Source organism: Triturus cristatus, chromosome 2_1 (assembly GCF_964204655.1).
Source record: "Triturus cristatus chromosome 2_1, aTriCri1.1, whole genome shotgun sequence".
In the NCBI taxonomy this organism is placed as follows: Eukaryota; Metazoa; Chordata; class Amphibia; order Caudata; family Salamandridae; genus Triturus; species Triturus cristatus.
Window position 1 is genome coordinate 1,191,777,494 of NC_140581.1, and position 21,841 is coordinate 1,191,799,334.

The 21,841-nt window shown below is 49.0% G+C and overlaps 1 protein-coding gene across 3 annotated transcripts in view; it reads right to left on the bottom strand.

Moving 5' to 3' along the window:
* The window catches only part of LOC146866615 (E3 ubiquitin-protein ligase RNF170-like), a 557,133-nt gene that overhangs the window by 66,481 nt on the left and 468,811 nt on the right, over positions 1–21,841 (bottom strand). For all 3 annotated transcript variants that reach the window (XM_085636635.1, XM_085636636.1, XM_085636634.1), the window contains exon 6: positions 12,974–13,084. In XM_085636635.1, coding sequence (XP_085492761.1) covers positions 12,974–13,084 — 111 coding nt within the window. The remainder of the gene's footprint in view (positions 1–12,973; positions 13,085–21,841) is intronic.

Consider the following 21,841-nt stretch of genomic DNA (forward strand, 5'->3'; position numbering starts at 1 on the left):
CCCCACCTCTCACTCACATGTAGTGCGTTGTTGCAGTACTGTCTGTTCGTACAAGCACTGAAGAGTTTCAAATTCTGGGCAGGAAGGCTTGTAGAGCAGGGAATACCACTGTTAATTGAGAAGGTTGATGTGAAGGCTCCAATGGGATGGGGGCCATCTGCTGCTGACTTGGAACTCCTGGCAGTAAGCTCCCCAGCCGTCCAAGGAAGCATCTGTTGTGATCACTAAAGGAGAGGGTTGAGGTAGTAATGGTAGACCCAGTGACAGATGACGAGGTTGCGTCCACCAAACGGGTGATGAAATCATGGGTAGAGTGACCTGAATTATGTCATTATATGTTTCCTTGTCTTGTGCCCACTGGCTGTCTAACACTTCCTGAAGAGCAGACACATGTGTAGTAGGCTACAGCATGGAATGAGATGAATACAGGAGGACATTATGCCTAGGAGAGATTTGTAACGGCATATGGAAAGTAAACCTTTTTTGTACGAGCTTTGCCAAAGCCAGAAGCTTCAGTTGTCTCTCCAGTGTGGGATATGCTTTGTTCAGAGTGGTATCCAGTATGGCTCCTAGGAAAGTTAGTTACCATGAAGGTTGAAGGACTGATTTGTTTGGGTTTAGATGCAGACCCAGCTGGTTGAGGAGGTGCATACAGGTGTGGCTTTGAAAGTAGGGGCCTTGACTAGCCAGTTGTCGAGGTAGGGAAACATTTGATGTTGCAGTTGCCTGAGGTAGGCTGCCACCAGCGCTAGGCACCTTGTAAAAATGCAGGGCAGATTTGAGAATGGCAATAATCAGAACTGATAGTGGCTACTGGCTACCGTGAACCTGAGAAATGTTTGGTGTTTCTGGTGTATGGATATATGAAAATATGCATCCTTGAGATCCAGGAATGACATGTAATCGTTATGGAGAAGCAACATATCCTGGATGGTAATCATGCGAAACAATTGTTTCTTGAGGTATCTGTTGAGGCTTCTTAAGTCCAGAATTGGTCTCCACTGCTTTGAATTCTTGCGAATCAAGAAGACACGGGAGTAGAAACTTTTCCCTCTTTAAACGAGTGGTACCCTCTCTATGCCGCCCTCTTTTAGCAAGGTAATAACCTCCAACTTGAGAAGGCGTAGGTGTTTTTGAGGGAAGGTTGAGGAGGGAAGGTTGAGGAGGGGTCGGAGGTGGGTTTTGTATGAATTCAGAAGAATGTCTGAATCGAATTAGGTCTAAGACCCATTGATCTGTGGTAATTTGCTTCCACTGTTGTAGATGATTGAAAATGTTTCCGCCTATTCTGGATGGAATGAGAAATGAAGTAGCTGGCAGTTGGGGGTACTCAAGTCAAGTCATATAACTTTATTCGGTTTCAAACGAAAACCATAAATGTTCATGAAAACGTTCACAACAAATTATTAATTCAAAAGAACAAGTTACTTACCTTCGGTAACGATGTATCTGTAAGAAACATTAGTTAGTTAGATTCCTCACCTTAGAATATCCCCAGGCGTCAGGCTGGATCCGGAAAGATTTTTGTAGCAATACCCCTTGCGCGTCGCTAGGCGTCGTCTGCGGCTCCGCGTCCGTCGTTGGCATCGTGCGCCGGAATGACGTTGGAGTACTTAGACGCCGCCCTCGCGCGCTGACGTCAGTTCTTGTACATAGCTTTCCGCGCCAGGGACGCTGAGCCATGCAAGCGACCGACACTGGTGCCAAAAAATCTAGGGCCCTGAAAGGGAGAACCTTAACCCTAGATGTCGGTTCGCAGAACGGGGAGGCTGGGTGGGTCGGTGAGGAATCTAACTAACTAATGTTTCTTACAGATACATCGTTACCGAAGGTAAGTAACTTGTTCATCTGAAAGAAACACGTTAGTTAGATTCCTCACCAAAGAATAGATACCCCAGCAATACCAACCCCGGTGGTGGGTCTGCGAACCAAGATCACACCAGAAAGTCCTGGAGAACAGAACGGCCAAAGTGGCCATCCCTCCGGACTTGGCTGTCCAGGCAGTAATGTCTCGCAAACGTGTGCAGCGAAGCCCACGTCGCCGCCTGACAGATGTCTTGCAAGGGGACTCCCCGTCCCAGTGCAGTCGTGGCCACTGTGGCCCGAGTAGAATGGGCCCGTAGCCCAACAGGAGGAACCTTTTTCGCCAAAGAATAGCAGGTCTTAATACACAACACGACCCACCGAGAGATGGTCTGCTTGTGTACCGCTTTACCCTTCTTAGCCCCTACGTATCCAACAAAAAGTTGGTCGTCCACCCGGAACTGTCTTGTGCGGTCCAAATAAAAGGATAGCGCACGTTTTGGGTCCAGACGGTGGAGCCTCTCTTCATCTTTTGAAGGATGCGGAGGCGGAAAGAAGGTGGGCAGCGTGACAGATTGCCCGATGTGTAAGGGAGTCACGACTTTAGGCAGGAAAGAAGGACGTGTCCGGAGGACAACTTTGTCCGGATGAACTGAAAGGAAGGGAGGCTTGGATGACAAAGGCTGGAGCTCACTCACCCGCCTAGCGGAGGTGATGGCAACCAAGAAAGCAGTTTTCAAAGTCAAAAGATGGATGGGACAGTTATGAAGGGGCTCAAAGGGAGCGCACATCAGAAAAGTGAGAACAAGATTCAAGTCCCACTGAGGCATTACGAAAGGAACATGAGGGTACATATGAGTAATGCCCTTGAGAAAGCGTGAAACAACAGGGGACTTAAAAAGAGAAGGCTGATCAGGAAGCCGAAGGAAGGCGGAGATAGCAGCAAGATAACCTTTCAAGGTGCCCAGAGGAGAGCCCTGCTGGGCCAAAGAAAGAAGAAAGAGAGGAACCTCAGAAAGATGGGCAGAAAGGGGATCCACAGCCTTTGCTGTGCACCATGCCACAAATTTGTTCCTCCGGCAGGCGTATACTGTCTTTGTGGAGGGACGCCTGGCTGCCAGAATGACATCACAGACTTCAGGAGGCAAGTCAAATGGCATCAACTGCCGCCGCTCAATCTCCACGCATGTAGGTGGAGGCTGGACAGGTTCGGGTGGAGGACCGTCCCCTGCTGCGGCGACAGAAGATCCTCCCGAAGAGGCAGTCACATCGGGGGATCGATGGACATACTGAGTAGCTCGGGATACCAGTACCTTCGTGCCCAATCCGGAGCCACCAAGATGACTTGGGCCCGGTCGCGTCTGATCTTCTTCAGCACTCTGGGCAGAAGTGGTATAGGCGGAAAGGCGTACAACAGACCGCAACTCCACTCGCGACGAAAAGCGTCTCCGAGCGAGTGCCGCCTTGGAAATTCCAACGCGCAGAACTGCTGACATTGCGCGTTCCCTTCGGTGGCGAATAGATCTAACCAAGGCTCTCCCCACTGCAGAAAGAGACCTTGCGCCACGTCCGAGTTCAGACACCATTCGTGATCCATCATGCACCGGCAGCTGAGTTCGTCCGCTCTGGCGTTCAGAGAGCCCGCCAGATGTTGAACCACCAGTTCCCCCAATTCCTCTGCCCAGTCCTGAGACAATTGGGCCTGTTCGGCCAGAGGGTCCTGAGACCCCTCCCAGTCGCCCTCATCATCCGATTCCTGGTAGACAGGAGGAATGATCGGAGCCGGACGGTGGATGAAGCGGTCACCCATCAGCGCCAGTAACGGCGTCGGACGGCGCCGTACCGGCGGCTGGTCCGGAATAGGGCTAAACTGAGGCTCGACGCCGAGCGGGGTCGGGGGCGGAACCGGTGTCGGCGCAGGAGGCGTTGTGAGGTCGACCGGCGCCGGCAGAGATTCAGGCCTGGATCCCTCGGGGACCTGCGCCGTCGGGGCCGGAGCCCTCGACGGCGCCGGGGCCGGAGCCGCCGGCACGCGAGGTTGCCCAGTCAACCCTGCGGGGCCCAAAGGCGCGCCTGCAGGCGTCGACGGCGGAGCCAGATTCCTCATGGCCGAGAGGAAGGAACTGACCTCCGCCGGAGTCGCGTCAGTCCCAGGGACCGGAGGGTATGGGGACGAGCGCGGCTCCTACGGCTCCGTCGGAGCCACGGGGGTGGAACCACCCGGACCCTCGGCCGGGTCGCGCGACCGACGAGGGGAGTCCGAAGAGCGCGGACGCCGCTTGGACTTCTTAGAGTGTTTGGAGTGACGGGACTTACCCGAAGATCCCGACGAGCGATGGCTGCGGCTCCGCGAGCGGTCCTTGGACCTCCTCCTGGACCGGGACCGAGAGCGACGCGGAGCCGAGTGTCGAAGCTCGAGTAGCTTACGGGACCGCTCCCGCCTAGCCTTCGACGTCAAGGCCTGACAGTCGGGGCACGACTCCGCGTCATGGTCGGCCCCCAGGCAGTACAGGCACCGGCGATGGTGATCCGTGACCGACATCAGTCGGTGACAGGCGTCACAATGCTTGAATCCAGGCATCCTACCGGCACCAGATGTCGAGTTGAGTAACCAAAAGAGGTCAAAAAGCTAGTCAAAAAGTGACTAGGGGTAAGCTCTGCCCGGATCGGCGCTTACTGGCGCGGAAAAAAGAAGAACTGACGTCAGCGCGCGAGGGCGGCGTCTAAGTACTCCGACAACGTCATTCCGGCGCACGACGCCAACGACGGACGCGGAGCCGCAGACGACGCCTAGCGACGCGCAAGGGGTATTGCTACAAAAATCTTTCCGGATCCAGCCTGACGCCTGGGGATATTCTAAGGTGAGGAATCTAACTAACGTGTTTCTTTCAGATATCTATATACAAAGCAGCAAAATGAACAGTTCATACCAACCTCATCAGTGAAGTTAAGGTAAACCTATTTGATTTTAAACAAGGACCATAAAAATTCATAAAATCGTCATAATGGATTATTATTTAAAAAGACTATATACAAAGCAGCCAAATAAACAGTTCATACTCATCAATTCATTATATAAGAGGAGGGAGAAGTATAAACCTTAAAACATTCCTCTAATAAAATGTACAGTCTATATTACAAGGCACTCGTCATAATTTCATTATACGGCTCCCTCCATAAAGGTACATCAGTGCTTAGGGTTACATGTTAAAAATGTACTCTAATCGGGTTCAGTAGCAAGGCCTAATCACGTTTCCTAATCGCCAAAGCTACTGTGATATAGTTGGAAACCCTAATACATATATCATAAGTGGCCAAAGAGGATAGATTATAAAACCCTTCTATAGAAGAGCACGGCCTAATTTCTTTTAAAATCGGGACAAAAACCTTTCTCCTGGTACCTTATAGAGGGGGTAAAATAGCATAAAGTGCACAGTGCTCTGGGGTGCCACGTTATCACATGGGCAAGGCACCAGTTTATCCTCCCACCCCAAATATTTTGGGAAAGCCACCAAAAAATGCAAGGTATGTAAACGTAATCTAGTTAAATAAAAACGAGTCTGTACATTTGTCGTAAAAGTTAAATAAAATTGCTGGGGATAAATAAAGGCGCCCTGTTACGTCATGGTTAGAACGTGATGTCCTTACCTCTGTAGAGTTTGCCTCTTTTATGATGTTTTTAGCATTTTCAGGGATGCTATCCGGACAATCGAAATAATGACCCAAACCTAACTTACTGAAGCTATCCCTTACAAATCGAAGCCAAGGGATAGAAAGTGCTCCATCTAGGTTAATACAGTCCTTGATAACCTCTCTGGAGAATACTAGTTCTTCGGACAACCAGATTTTAGCCCATAATAACAGAGGGGCAATTCCAATGCGATCCTCGATGAAATCAAACCTCAGCTCTAGATGACAGAATATCGTGGGGGTACTATTAGGAGTCATCAATAATCTTTTAATAAATTTGTTATCCATAACTTGAGGCTGTCGGTTGTTATGGTATCCCCACACTCCTGCCCCATATGTTACAACGGGCACACATTTGGATTTATACAAACTAACCAACTCAGACACCGGCTTATGGCCCAGCTTTCTGGTAAAACGGAAAAGCCCCTCAACTACCCTGCCTGCCTGTTGCACCCTTGCCGTAACTAACGGGTCCCAACTCAGCCTATTATTAAAAACAATCCCTAGATAGTTACAATTATTCAGTTCATCTCCCACTGTGTATTTCCTTGTTTTTGTCATTTTAGGGCCACGCACCATAATATCCGATTTTATAAAATTCACTTTTAGGTCAAGAGCCAGCATAAAATCTGTAAATGCATAAAGCAATTTTTGGAGGCCAAGTGCTGTTAGTGCCATTAACATTGTGGCATCCGCAATAGAGAGTAGCGGGACCCGTGTGCCTCCAATACGCGGACAATCATTTTCTTTGTCTATTAAAAGGGCCTCCAAACCATGGGTGTAAATTAGAAAAAGAAAGGGAGCCAAAATACATCCCTGCCTTACACCTTCCATGGAGGCTATAGGCCTAGTTTTCTCACCTTGGGAGTCATATCTTATAGAAACGGAGGTCGATGCATGGAGCCTGCGAAGGAGGGAAATCAAAGCCTCATCCACACCCATCTTTCCCATCATTACCCACAACTTGTCCCGGTTAACAGTGTCAAAAGCAATGGACAAGTCCATGAAGGCCAGGTGGATGGAACCCTTCCTGGCCCTCATGTACTTGCCCAGCACCAGTGACAAGTTAAGGCACTGCTCTGTGGTGCCCATCCTTCTTCTGAAGTCATATTGCGATCTTGCCAATACCCTATTGTCAGTCGCCCATGTTTCAAGCCGGGCAAGGACAACCCGCCCTAGCAACTTTGCCGTAGCGTCAATAAGTGAAATTGGCCTATAGCAGGCGGGGTCACTTCGGGGACAACGACTACCTCTATCCAGAATACTGGGATTGGGCCACAAATCACTGCCCTAAAAACATTGGTCAGCACTGGAGCCCATAACTGGGGATTACTTTTAAATAGATCTAAGGGGACCCCATCAGGACCTGGTGCTTTCATGCAGACTCCTTTGGCTATGGCTTCCTCGACCTCAGCCACTGAGATAGATAGACTTAACTCAGAAGCAGAGGTTAACTTTTTACGGCAAATCCCCACTGGGAGCATCTAGATGACGGTCATGGGGGGTTAAAAATGGCTGAAAAATGAGTTTCCCAAGCCTCCCCTGTGATCAAGGAATCTATCCTCCTCACCTCTTCTGTGAAAAAGGGACGATTTATAACCTCCCAAAAACTTTTGGAATCTTTGAGGGAGCTAGCTCTCTCCACATCGTCCCAAGCTAATGACCTTAGTTCTTCCTTCCTCTACTTAACTGTGGTTTTGTAAAGCTTCCTGGCAATTTAAATTTGTGCCCAGTCACTAGGATTAGCGTGGAGGGCCGATTTTAATATTTTTGGGGCATTAGATTAAGCAGCATTAAACCACCTTGTCTCCGGGAGATTCCTGACCTCAATTGATTTGGTCAGGTTTTTTGCAATATCTACACATATCAGTTCGAAATCACGAATGATCTTGGGGGTACTCATTGTTGACAGTTGGTTTCTTTGCCCCCCTCAATCCTGTTTTTCCTCTGAAAGAGGACGTGTTGTAGGCAGCCATAGGTGGTTGACATTGGTGATATTGGGGCCAAAATTACTGGTTAGAGGAAGTGTATGTGGGATAGTGATACTGTTGGTATCTCCCTCTATAAGATGGATGCCCCTTTCTTTGAGCGGCACGAAAAGGCATTTTTTTAAATTGTAAAGTCTCCAGGGACGTAGCTGTGTCTGTATCTACCTTTATTGTTTGGCGAGTCTCATCCACATGTTTTTTAAACAATGCTTCCCCATCGTAAAGCAAGTCTAATATTTTGGTCTGAAATTGTGGCCTGAACATAGTAACTTTGAACCAAAACAGCTGCCTCAGCCAGCGAGCCAGCTATCTGAATCCGGTGGAAGCAATATCCATCGCACAGTCTATTATTTCTGAGGCGGAACGCTCACCTTCCAGCAATATTTTCTTTGCCTCCTCCTTGACCTCTTCTGGAAAATTGTCCAGATATGCAACAATATCTGACCACATCCATTTATTATATCGGCCTAGTAAGGCAAGGAATTTGATGCTCTGACTGTGAGCTATGACATTGTGGAGAAACGTTTGCCGATATTATCAAGCCTTCTACCCTCTTTGTCCGGGGGTGCTGAAAGGGATGTGGAGGGATTTTTAGATCTTTGCTGTGCCGCTTGAGAAAAAAACAAGTCTGGTTTCGGGTGACCCATGAAGCAGGCAGGTGCGTCCTCCGGGGCCTTGTATTCTTTATTTGACCCTGGTAACACTGGTGGTACAGTAGCTGGCTAGCGCATGTTCTTCAAGCCTTGGTCCCAAATATAATCTATGATGGGCATAGATCTTACTGATATCCTGAAAGGCTTTTTAAATCATAAAGAAAGCAATCTTGTTGATGCGTGGGCATGGGTAACTCTAAATCCTCTGGATGATCACTCTAAAGTTGTGGAAACCTCCTATACCTTCTGGAGGAGAATCTGTTTGGGGTGCAGACGGCAACGCCGGTGATGGCAGTATGTAATTATCCCATTCATCTTGTACAATGAGAATTTCGCCGCCTTCTCCATCCTTAGAAGAGGACGATTCATACCGAGTCACTTCGAGATGCCTGTACTGGAGGTGGAGTTAGTGGTTGAACCTGAACTGTAGGTGGTTGAGGAGCTTCTTGGTAATGAGAAGGAGATGTTGGTGGCAATCTCATTTTCTAATCTGCCAACACAGATTGCACACTGGCTACTAGAGTGGTAGGGAGCCATACCTTATATTGATGGTATTGTTGTTGATGACGTTCCTGAGGATAATAATATGGTTGATCATAATAGTCCTGATCATCTGAATCTTCCTGATATTTTACATTAAACTCCGAAGGGCTATAAGCTGCTCCAAAGAGACTGTCATCTTCAGAGTCGTCCTAATCCAAAAGATGTGCAGGCAAAACTGGTTGCACTTGACTTGTGGATGTTAAAGATGGTGTTAACCCATTTGGCTTACTTTTTGCATGAAACTGATTTTGTTTCTCTTTGTCGTCAATGAGGATTTCCTTAAAAACAATGTAGGATCCAATGTTGATAAGTTAGGTATCATCGATGAGGAGCCACCAGTAATCGGAGATTGCCATGGTAGTGCAGACGACGATGGCGGTGGGACTGCCATCGAAGATGATGTCGTAGATGAAAGGTTTGCCGTCGGTGAAAGATTTGCTGCCAACGAGAGGTTTGCCGTTGACAAGAGGATTGCCGCTGACGAGAGGTTTTGCTGTTGAAGAAGGAATTTCTGTTGACAATGGTTTTGAGGTAATATTTACCGTTGATGACAGTGTAGCCTAACTTGTAGACAATGAGGTTATCAACGAGGCGAATGGCGCCGTAAACACTGTAATGGTGGTGATGGTAGAAGCCGTCAACGCTGCTGAGACTGCAGTAGATCTACATAGGACAGAAGAGGATATTTCGTCAATGGAGATGTTCTCGACGAGCCACCCGTCAACAGAGTAAAAGTAGGTTTCTTAAAAGTGTGTTTTACCTTAGGTGGGGATGTAGGGGGTTCCGAGGCCTTTTCTGAAGGGATCATAAGGAAGAACTTGCCTTCTTCTTGTCTTGCTGCTGCTTGTGAGACAACTTGGAAGGAGCTCCATGTCCATGAGATCCCTCAGATGCTTTTTTAGATGCCTTTTTAGGTGGTTCCTGGGACGAGTGACCTACAGGGTCATTTAGAGGTCTCTTAAGAGACCTCTTTAACAAAGACATTAAAGAGGCATCACTCTCCTCATCAGAGACAGAATTATCTCTGTTTTTTGTTGTTTTTGCAGATGCAAAAGAAGCCTCCCTTCACTGTCTTTTAACGTTTTTGTAGAAAACATTCGACATACCTTCCAGTCTTTGGTTTTGTGGTCCGGGTATAAACAATATAAACAGTCCTTATGAGTGTTGTCAACATGTAATCTCTTCCTGCAAGTGCAACAAGGTCTGAAGAGACCTTTTTTAGGTGTTTCAGACATAATGGACGTCAGTTTGCTCCACCTTAAAACCAATATGCAGATCTGTAAAGAATATCTGTTATGCCAGAATAATAAACATTTGTAGAGAATCTTCTTTGAAAGAACTGTGAGGAAAAAACTGAACAGAGGTCAGTGAAGACTCCCTAGCACGACATACAGTAGAATATATGAGGGCCTGGAGCTTCTCTCAAGAAGGTTCTACAGGGTGGTGTCATCTGATTGGTTGTATAAATCGAAAGGCCTAAGGCCTCTATATTTTTATGTCTACTAGGACATTACTTTTCTAAGGTACCAGGGACTCCAATCTCAACGGCGGAGAATGATTCAAGCATGTGAATCTATGCAAGTTCGAATACTGGAGTAAAAGAGGTGAACATCAGGAGGCTCTCCGGCTCTTGACCGTCATCATGAAAATGCGGCCTCTCAAGGAGTAATCCTCTTTTACGGAACAGACCGTCCTTCCGCTTATGAGGGATCTTGCTGGGTGTTAGGTGACTAGCTAGAGCTGTGCACAAGATGTTGGGATAGTAGCCTGTAGTACTTTTGTTCTGGTGAGAGCAAATAGACACAAACTCGGTCACTTCTTTTACACATGTTTTGCACTGGTAGACCACAGTCAGGCCTAGGGTACAGAGAAACCTTTCCAACCAAAAAGATGTACAGATATCTCAATGCCAGCTCACAACTTGAGTGAGAGCAAGAAAGGCACACCTCATGTTCAGGGGGACATGAAAGGTCCCAGTCATGACGAACTATGCAGATTTATCATAGAAAGACAAATCTGCAACCTATTCAATCCAGGGTGTAGATAAAAAGCTATTTATCCCATCAGTAATATCTGTGGCCACAAACGCTGCCCTCCATACTCTGACAACAGGCCGCTCTTGGCATCCCTACTCCTACTGGCTTACTCACCAAACAGAGAATGCTTGCTTGGTCTGAGGGCGGTGTCTCTACGGTAGGCGCTTTGTTCGACGAGGGGGATGCACGCTCAGGAACATGCTAATTTCACCAGGTACCATGGGATCACAGACACACTATATCTCATGCATGCTGCAGTCCTCCTGTATGTGAATAAACACTGGGCCCCGCACAGGGAGGCACCTGCTTAACACAAATCGGTCCATATGACCTACCGGATGGGAGACGGCCGCCACCTCACTAAATGGCTGTACAGAGGCATTACAACACACACTGGAATCACCCTGACGGACTTACGCAATAGATGGTCCACGGATCTAGGAAAAGAGCTGACAGACAAGGAATGATGCACGGTTTTAGAATACCTCCCCAAAAAAACACGTAATGCCAAATGTAAGCATATCTCACCCCGCACCGTCTACAGCGCATGTTCCAAGCCAGGCAACACCATTGCCCCAAATGTATGCTAGAGGAAGCCGACCTGCTCCACATGCTGTGGCTGTGCCCCGTGATCGCCTCTTACTGGTTGGAAGTGGTTACAATGGTTATTTCGGCGACTGGGATTCCCGTGCAGAGTACGGCTGGATTGACCCGGCGCCCCAAGGCGCAGAAAGTACAGCTTCGCTTTGTAGACCTAGCGCTGCTCATGGCCAAACGCTCCAACACGATGCGGTGGAAGTCAGTTAAACCCCCAACACTTTATGGTTGGCACGGGGAGGTGGTAAGATGGGGCAGTGCGGAAAGCGCGGCAATCCGACGAGAGGATGCCCGTGGACTGCACAAAAAGGTCATTTCTCTGGACTGCGATACTATACTGGAAGCTTTCAAGGCCATGGCACCAGCACCAGTCCCTGTAGTGCAGGGTCAATAAGAGCTCTAGCTACCCAGGCCCTTCCCAGCCTGCAATGTAATTTTATATATGGTCTAATGACTTAACAATGTAAAGTAGGCATATTAAAATGTGTAAAGAGTGTGTGGGAACAACCGGTGGAGCACTCTGACAAAAGGTTGAGATGTGGTTAGGGTCAGACGAAGTTGGGGAATTTAGTTTAATTACTCCATTTCATTTATCCTCTCCCCCAGTCTACAACTGTTTCTGTAATACAGCGAGAATCGGACCACTTAGTACTACATACGAACAATACTGTTTATCAAGCACTGACCAACAGGAAAAAGTAATGCTGTTAAATACATACGGTGACACTACTGTATCCACAGTGGCCTTCCTAAACCTGACTGTATTGCGAAATCTGATGTACCTAATATGCATGTCTATTTACTAATGGATGTATGTTATTATTTTCTATTCAATCAAAAATATGACCATTCACATCATAATAAACAATACATAAAAGTAAAAGTTAAAATTACATTAAAATTTTAAATTGTTAAAGAAAAAACCTAATAAAAAGGCACAAAAAAAAAATCCGTGGCCACAAACATCAGTCGTGTCACAGCGTGGACATGGGGACTGTAGTCGTCCATGTTAAAAGCACTTTGGACTAACAACGATCTGCAGGCACGGATATGCACTCTGCTAGGGAGCAACACTTCCAATGTCATGAATAGTGCCTGCCAGGAGAATTGTACATTAGTCTGCAGTGCAGGTGAAAAGCCAGAGTTTGCTAGAAACCATGAAATCAGGAGCACAGGTTAACTGCTTTATGGCCGGAACGCAAAGAAAGAAGAACAATGACTCCAAGCAATTGCTCTCCATCGACGCTTTATTGTGCTAATGCTTGCAGACATATGCAAGGACAAATGTGCATAGACTATTAGCGTTGTGTCACTGGATAACCTGCTGCTCGGCACATCAAGCTTGAGGAATGAACAAGCAGGGCAATCATAGATGGCAGAAAGAGACAGGTTGCAGAGACAAGGCACAAATAGTCTGTGCACATTTGTGCACGGCTATATTTAAATAGGTTAGCACGTTAAAGGCAGATACATTGGTTCTGCCTAAAGTTGTTTGTATACTTTCAAAGTGAATGATACCCCAAGACATGGATCCTGTGGTCGCTGCGTCGAGGCTGGCTGTTTTGAGGTGAAAAAGGTTTGTGAAAGGAAGTTTTAAATGATTTCTGCGTTTTGCTTTAAGCAAAAAAATAAAATGTAAAAAAACAGAAATGTTTTTGCTTACAGATCTAGGCTGCCCGGAGAACCTTCGATTGTAGTCATTAGCATCCCGCAGAACTTGAATTGCTTCGGGCTCATTATTTCCATCACCAAATAGCGGGAACAACAATGTTACCTATGTACATCAAATACATATTATATTAATTGACTTTATAGATATTAAAAAACAAACATAGAATATTAAAAGCATTTAGCGTTTATTGTTTTAGGGTACAGGTTTTCTGTGTACCACATCTCACAAAGACACAACTAATATCAACATTTTATTCTGATGAGATGTTGAAGGGCATGGCCTGGAAGCCTACGTAGTGGGTGCATAACCGGGGCGCCAACAGATCCGTTCAGCTTGAGCCGCAGGAATGCTACTCGCAATTCAGAGGTTTGAAGCACATGGGCCCTGGTATTATGCCATCGAGGAGAGTGGCCAAGCAGCGAAAGGTACTACTGAGTAAGCCTGGGCGGTAAATTCCGTTCCGCTCGCAGAATTTCAAGAATTTAGGTAATTTCACGTTCCGCGGAGAGTGCAGAATTGCCCAAAATTATACGTTCCGCAGCTTGGCGGAATTTTTTGCTTGTTCGTGTTCTCAAAATGCGTGTTCGTGAGATATTTCCCCCCTGAGCACGCACACAGCGTTCGCGAACAAGAAAAAAGCATTGCGAAGAAGCAATTCCGCGTGTTTGCGGAATTTCTGCGTGCGCGCGGAGATTTTTTACCATTTTGCGGAGCATTGCGTAGCGCAACTATGCAAATTCCGCCCACCCCTATTACTGAGGCACCGGAATGTAGAGGCAAGCGGGCTCCCATCAGCAGGCTATCGCAACACAGCGAAAGCATGCAGGATGCCTGTGTGGCGGGCCACAGTAAATACAAGCGTTTGAGTGGCAAGAAGTGATGGAAGCTCCTAGTCTCACTCAAGATGAAATCATCTGCAGTGTAAAGAGTGTCCATAACTCTGCCAGAGGCCGCGGGCACCCTACGAGATGGATGAACTGCATTCCATTCCTCGTGTGTTGTCTTGAAGGGGCCCACACTTTCGACCATTAACAAATGCATTTGAAAGCAAATCTGTACCTCTCCTACATCTGAATCATCCATCTGCAATTGTCACAAATCACAAACTGGACTCTCTTGCCTTCAACATAGTTTATTTTTGAATCAGTATGATCGCCTTTGTTTCTTACGAAAAAGATGTACAGTGTTTGTGGGAGTGCAAAATGCGTCATGCCTTCTTTTAAGAGTGACTCTGTGCCCCTACATGCGACGAGTTCCGCACATTGTCTGCCGGAGTTTGACCTGAAAACACAATCGAAATGAAAGTATGCCTTGTGGATGCCACTTTCAACTGCACTCCTTTATCAATCATCCCTGCAGTACCAGGACAGAACAGGCTAAAAGCCTCTTCACAAGGTCAATGCTCAATGAACCAACGTGCAGTCGGGACGCAGTAGTGTTTGGTGAGAAGACTGGGCAGTGGTTTCAATATTGCCCATGCAGAGTATTCAGAATTACTTTTAGCGATTGTTTTCGGTTTGTATTATGAGAGCGACCAGAAAAAAGAAGACATGCAAAATGTGACATTGCCATTCAGAGGCTCATTCCGTGGCGGGAGACACACGTGATCTGTACCAGATAAGAAAACGGGTGCGCATTTAGGGATAAAAGATTACATACAGGAGAAAAACAGATTGATGAGAGAGTTATTGGCAAAAAGATACGACAGTAACCTGTACATAGAGAGAGGACAGTAATGCATGTAACAGTAAGAATAAAGGGACAAAGAGAGTGGTAGGGTGAAAAGAAATGAAAGGGAGATAACACTGAAAATACTATGGGGCACTCTCCTCTCTCCAGCAGTAACTAGCAGCAATGCATAACCCCATGTTCATTAAAAAAAATAATGCCAAGCAACTTCTCGAAGAGAGTTTGTTTTGGTGGGGCTACACACAGCAGCATTTGGGGCAAGGCATAACGTGGGGGCCCACAAACATCCTTTTGAAATCTGTTCCTTCATTTCTTCAGCTGGCCTGGGCAGAGCTATGGCAGTAACAAGAGCAAGGATGGCACCTCTCTGGAACGTTTCCTAGCCACAGACCGCCCGTGAACTGGAAGAGAACATTGATGGGAGCATTCATGCTCGGCTGAAAATCTTTTTTTAATGGGAGTCGTGATGAAGCAGGGTTTTGCGAAACAAAACCTGCTCAAATTAACGCCCTAGTAACATTTACTAATAGTGTTATGTGATAATAAAATGCACCAACACGAACACATTGGTAAATGCTTTGCGCATGCGTGCACTAATGCTAAGACTAATGCATGAAAGACAAGACCGCCTTTTTGGGGAACGCTAGGTGGCGCACTAGCGAATGGACGCCTTCGCGTAGGGCTCCCGCTGTCCGGCGGTAATTATCCGCTTATTATCCTGAACGGGCACACCTGGGTGCCGTGACTGCAGGCGGAGGATCAGCAGAGTGGCTGGAGTGGACTGTCCGACGTTGAGTGCCCCCGGTGATGTGAGATCGCAGAGCGGCGAGCTGCAAGTTGCGGCGGAGGTGAAGGCCGACAGCGCTGGGCTGCAATCCCGGCCCGGGCTGATAGGCGAGGCCGCGGCTGAACAGGCGGAGGGCCGCAAACACTGAGATCGCGTGGGACGTCCCCTGGGGTCGCCGCAAATTGGCCTGGTGAGGAGTGCGGGGGAAGATCGGAGAACCACTGGAGGGGGTTGTGCAGGGGGGCATCCCTCCTCCCCCTCCCCCCTCGGAGTAGCTGCAGGACCGGAGCTCCTACCGCGGCCCTGATGTGGATCGGCATTGGTATGCTCCTAGGAGAGGACCTCTGAGCGGATTTCTGGATCTGGGGATTGCGGCGAGAGGTGCCGATCCCCCCCCCCCTGGCAGTGTGTGGGCAGCGGTGCGACGGACCTCAGGTACGGAGGGGGCGGTGCCTGGCGAACTGGTGGCGGAGTGCGGTTCTGATCGACTGGGGTGCTTAATCCGTGAAGATTGGAGCTGCTGGAGTCCGGAGTGGGCGAGCACGTGTTGTCCCCCCTGGTGTGAAGACAGAGACTGGTGCAGCCCCGATAGGGCATACTGAAGAGTGGAAGTTATACCGGGCGAGGTACTGGGAGAGAGACTGAACGTGGCCAGTGTTACTGGTGGGGCGTTGCGTCTGCCGGAGGTGAAACGAAGTCCATCACTAGGCGTGGATGGTGCCGCCTGCTGCGTGTGGAATGCAGTATTAAGTCCATCTGCCCTGGCCACTTGTGTCCGTAGGTTGGCGAAGGGTAGAGGCACAAGAAGGATCGGAAAGGGGTTCGTCTCCATCACTGCGCCGGAGACGGCTGATTCCGTCACGGTCCCCTGCTGGTGTTAACGGAGAGCTCTGCCCTGGACCAGGATGGGCAGAACGGACACGAAGCAGCCCAAACTCACGTTTGAGGCCAGTAAGAAAACGACCGCGCCTGGGGAGGCGGCTCGCGGCACGGGGGGGACGTCTGGAGCGGCGGAGGGAGCTGTAGACACGGCGATCAATCTGCAAGATGTCCTACGAGAGATGCGCCAAGGGTTTGCGACAATCGCGGATAAGGTGGACAGGATGTCGTCGCGTATGGATGCGGTGGTGCACAAGCTGGATGCGCATGAGGAGCGATTGAAAGAGGTGGAACAGCGCATGTCGGACTCCGAGGACACGGTGACACAGCACACGTCGCAGTTATCAAGAATGGACAATCTCCTGCGGGTCATCGCGGCTAAAAATGAGGATTTAGAAGCGAGAAGTCGGCGTAATAACGTACGCATTGTGGGTATTCCGGAGACGACCAATGTGGGCAAAATGGAGGAGTAGTATGTCGAGAAGATGCTGGTGGCGGCGATTGGTTCGGACGCCTTTTCTCCCCACTTTATAGTGGAGAGGGCGCATCGGGCCCTGGGCCCCAGACCAAAGCCGGGAGCGACGCCCAGGCCGATCATAGCCCGGATGCTAAATTATCGGGATGGGGATGTGGCCTTAAGAGCAGCAAGAAGTACGCGTTCGTTATCCTATGATGGGAATTCCTTCACGCTGTATCCGGACTTCACTCCACTGGTCCAAGAGGAACGTAGGAAATTTCTCTCAGTTAAGGCAAAGTTGCGAAACTTGCAAATAGACTACGCATTGCTCTACCCGGCGCGCCTGCGGGTCACGCATCAGGGGAGACAGCAATTCTTCACAAATCCTCAGCAGGTGGAGGATTTTCTCAAGCATCATAAACGAACTCACAAGCCGGGGGCTGGTGCGGAGGACGATATGGACCCTCGGCAAGAGATGCTGGTGGATGGTGAACCGTGAGTGGGGAGTTCCTCGACTGCATATTGTTCTGAATGTAGAGCTTAGAGCGTTGCCCAAGAGTTAAGAGTGGGGTTTCTTGCTGAGAGACATTGCACTGATCTTTGTATTAGTTTGGTTGATGTGGGGTTGAGAAGGTGGGGTGATAGCTGGCTGCCTCGGGGGTCTCTGCGGGGTGGGGGCCTTCTCCGGCCGCACTGCGGGAGCTGTACGTTTTTTGCAGACTAATTGCTGGCATTGGTTACTTGTGGCAGGTCCCAGATGCCCCTGATTATAGCGCCGGACGCCCCTCTGTGTCGCCGGGCCGAGCTGCACACTGTGGTTGGGCTTGCGTTCACGGGGGGGTATCAGTGATGCCACCTAGATGTGTTTCCCGATGGGAATTACCCTAGTATATGGTTTTGGGGTTGTGGGGTGTCTTTGCCCTAGTTCTAGGGGCGTCTGTGGGAGGGACGGGGGGTACGATGCTGGCAGGTTGGGGATTGCTTCAGTGGGAGGGGGGTGGGTGCCAGGGATTCAGTTATGGTTTGGTTGTTCGGAGTTCATGTACTGAGATGAGTGAATCGAAAGGGTGCTGGGGTGGTTGTCTACGGAGCAGGGAGTTGACAGAAGTGCAAAACGCTAGTGCTAAGATTACTACTGAGGTTCCAATGTTTGTTCACCGCTGTGATCAGGCGCTGTCTGGACGGTTCCTGTGGCAGAAGATGCATTCGGAGTTGGGTGGCTATTTGGATCCTGGTTGGTTGCGGAGTGATGGCTGAAAGTGCTCGTAGCTCAAGAATTACGATCGTGACCTGGAATGTCCGGGGGTTGAATGATGCGAGGAAATGTAGGAGGGTGGTGGCCTATCTAGAACAGCATCAGGCGCAAATTGCATTGTTGCAGGAAACGCACCTTAGTCCTCGGTCTACTTACACTTTCGCGAGCAAATGGGCGGACGTGCGGAGCTTCTCCTCATATTCTGGGTACGCTAGAGGAACGGCGATTCTGATCAAGAAAGCGGTGCCGTTCGTACGGCTGGGTGAACGCACGGATGACGAGGGGAGATTTGTCCTGTTATGGGGTAGACTGGGTACTGATATGGTTGCGATTGTAAATTGTTATGGGCCAAATGTGGACTCACCTGCTTTTTACACCAAGTTGTGGGGTATGATACTACAGGTTCCATGCATATTATATGGGGCGGAGATTTTAACATTACAATGACTCCTGGGTTGGACAGGTCGGATGGTAGCCCCCAATATAACAGGTGTGCGAGGGATGCTGTGGCGGGCATACTGGAGGAAGGAGGACTAATAGATAGTTGGAGGTTTGTGCATGCTGGGGTCCGTGAGGGGACACACTTCACAGCGTATGCCAACACTTGGGCTGGGCTTGATTATTGTTTCCTATCTCGTGGATTAGCGGTAGACTTAGGCAGAGTGACGCATCTGCCGAGGTCATACTCGGATCATTGTCCGGTTCTGGTTCAGGTAGCGTTACCGGGGTATGGTAGGGCAACACCACGATGGCGGCTGCAACCCACGGCATTATTGGATCCCCTATTCCAGACAGAATTCGGGGCGGAGATAGCGGATTTTTTTCCACGTAACAAGGGGTTGGTAGATAGTGTTGAGACCATCTGGGAAGCGTTTAAGGTGACGATCAGGGGATATTACATCTCTAAGAGCTTCGGTGTACTAAAGGCCATACGAGGCTCGCTTACCAAACTAGAGTCCAAACTTAAGGTGCTGGAGACTAGGATGTCCCGGGAGCCGATGGGTCTTCTCCACAAGGAATTTAGGGAAAGATTGTCGCGATACGAGCAGGAGGCAGACAGAGAGACCAAATTCAGGGGCAAATATTGGCAGGCCCGTCGCTATTGTTAGGGAGAGAGACCGGGTCGGGCCTTGGCGGCGATCACTAGGCATTCGAGGGGAACCTCGCACATAATAAAGATACGGGCACCGAGTGGTGTTATACATCAAGACACAAAGGGAATTTTAAGGCAATTCACGGAGCATTATGAAGGGTTATATGCTGCCCGCGATGGTGGTAATGTTCTGTTTGAGGATTTCCTGGATGATGTAGCATTATGTTGGCTGAGTGATGAACACAGGCAATTTCTCGGAGCTCCATTCGAGCTGGATGAGATACGGGAGGCGATTATGTCTCTGAGTGGTGGTAAGGCTGCAGGATTGGATGGGTTGCTGGCGGAATTTTATAAATGCTATATTGATATCATGGCCCCTGTGCTTCGTGAGGTTTATGAGGAATCCCTGGAGGTGGGAGTGTTTCCGGGGACGATGAGAGAGGTAGTGATTACCTCCCTGCTGAAGCCAGACAAGGACCCGGCGGACTGTGATTCTTACAGGCCGCTCTCCTTGATAAATTGTGACGCCAAGATCTTGGCAAAGGTGCTGGCCACTGGACTCTCACTGCTTATGACTAAAATTGCCCTCCCGGATCAGGCAGGGTTCGTCCCGGGTAGATCCACTGCTAGTAATTTGCGTACTCTTTTTTCTTTGATTCATACAGTGGCGCCGGAACTGCCTGTCGCGGCCATATTCCTTGATGCAACCAAGGCATTCGACTCGGTTGAGTGGAACTACCTGTTTGCTATTCTGTCAAGGATGGGGTTTCCTAAAATCTTTGTGGCCTGGATAAAACTGCTTTATACTGACCCGAAAGCGAGAGTGCTAATCAATGGGGAGATGTCCGATCCCATTCCATTAACCAGGGGGACCAGACAAGGGTGCCCGCTGTCCCCATTGTTGTTCGCTATAGCAATCGAGCCTCTGGCATGTCGCATCCGACAGCTGCACAAGCAAAGTGCCTTTAAATGTTTTCAACGTCAGATTGATGTGTCCTTATATTCTGATGATTTAACGCTATATGTGGTGGATCCGCAGACTAACCTTAATCCGCTGCTCCGAGAGTTTGTGGTGTTTGGGAGATTGTCAGGAATTCAAATTAACTGGAAGAAGTCGCAATTCTTTCCTTTGACGCCTGCGGTGGGGCGATACCCGCCGGATTACCCGCTCGAATGGTGCGAGTCGGATCTAAGATATTTAGGGGTTCAAATTTCGAAGGTCCGGGAAGAGACTCTGCGTTTGAATTATGGCACGGCCATGAGTAAGTTGGCGGAGGATGTTACTCGCTGGATATCGTTACCGTTTACCATGGCGGGTAGGGCCTCATTGATTAAAATGGTGGTGTTGCCTCGCTACTTCTTCCAGAACATTCCGTATTACCCAGGGGCGTTTTTTTTTCGGACGTTGCGCTCTGAGTTGCTGCGACTGTTCTGGGCTGGTAAACAGCCCAGACTGGCTTGGTCGACTATCACCCGGCCATATAGTAAGGGAGGATTTGACGTTCCTGACTTCCTAGCGTATTATTTGAGTGCGCAGGCACACTTTGCTTACCATTGGTTTACCCCTACGCCGTGCATGCCGCAGCTGGCGGTAGAGGACTGGACAGTCAGACCTCTGCCGCTGCAGGGCATTATTCATGGTCCCGTCAGTGCGATTGATATGCCGTTCACTACGGTGACATGCACGATTGATGCGTGGCAGCGAATAATGTGTAGGATGACACTAAGTCTTTTGTATGCCCCGACCTTGCCGTTGGTTTATCATCCGTGCTTGTCTCTGTTGCAGGAAGTAGGGTTTCGTGGGTTATGTGCTAAGATAAAGATCCGACAATGGGGTGATCTCTTTGCGAAGGGTCAGCTCAAGACGAAAGAGCAATTGTTCAATGGATATCAGCCTACTCCGCTGGATGTCTTTTACTATCTCCGGTTGCGGCAGGGGATGTGAACGGTGTTGCCGCATTATCCGGAGGAACCTGAGATAGTGCATCCGTTGCAAGTCCTGCTTACTTCTACGGATGGTAGGCATTTAGTCTCTCAACTATACAGCAGTATTCGAGAGAATGGTGGGTATGAAGATTGTAAAGCGCGCAGGAGTTGGAATGTAGAGTTGGGCAGTGATATAACGGAGGCACAGTGGGCGTATTGTTGTGAGCTCACCTCCCAGATCTCTTCCAGCTGCAGATTGCGTATTATTCGTTACAAGTTTCTGCAGCGTTGGTACTACACTCCTGTTAGAAAGCTTAGATTCCAGCTATCGGACAATGATAAATGCGAGAGGTGCCACTCGGAGGGAGCTGATTTTTTACACCTGGCTTGGATGTGTCCAGGGGTGGCCGAGTACTGGTCGCAAGTCCATACTGCGCTGACGGCTATGGTGGGGGCTGTGATTGAACTGGACCCGCTCATGATGCTGCTGGGCCATACAGTGTCAATCCCTAAGGCGCATCGTAAATTTGTGAACATTGCACTGTTGATGGCGAAACGGCGGGTTGCATGTAGGTGGGGTAGGGGTCGAGCACCGAAATTCAAGGACTGGATAGAAGATGTATTGTACTGCCAGGAGCAGAACGCTATATATGCAGAAACGCAACCGTTGAATAGCAGCGCTAAAGACATATGGGATCCGTTCAGAACATACCTGGCGGCACAGACCAGCTCCGCTGAAGGGGAGAGTCAGGTACCGGCGAGTGTAACACCGA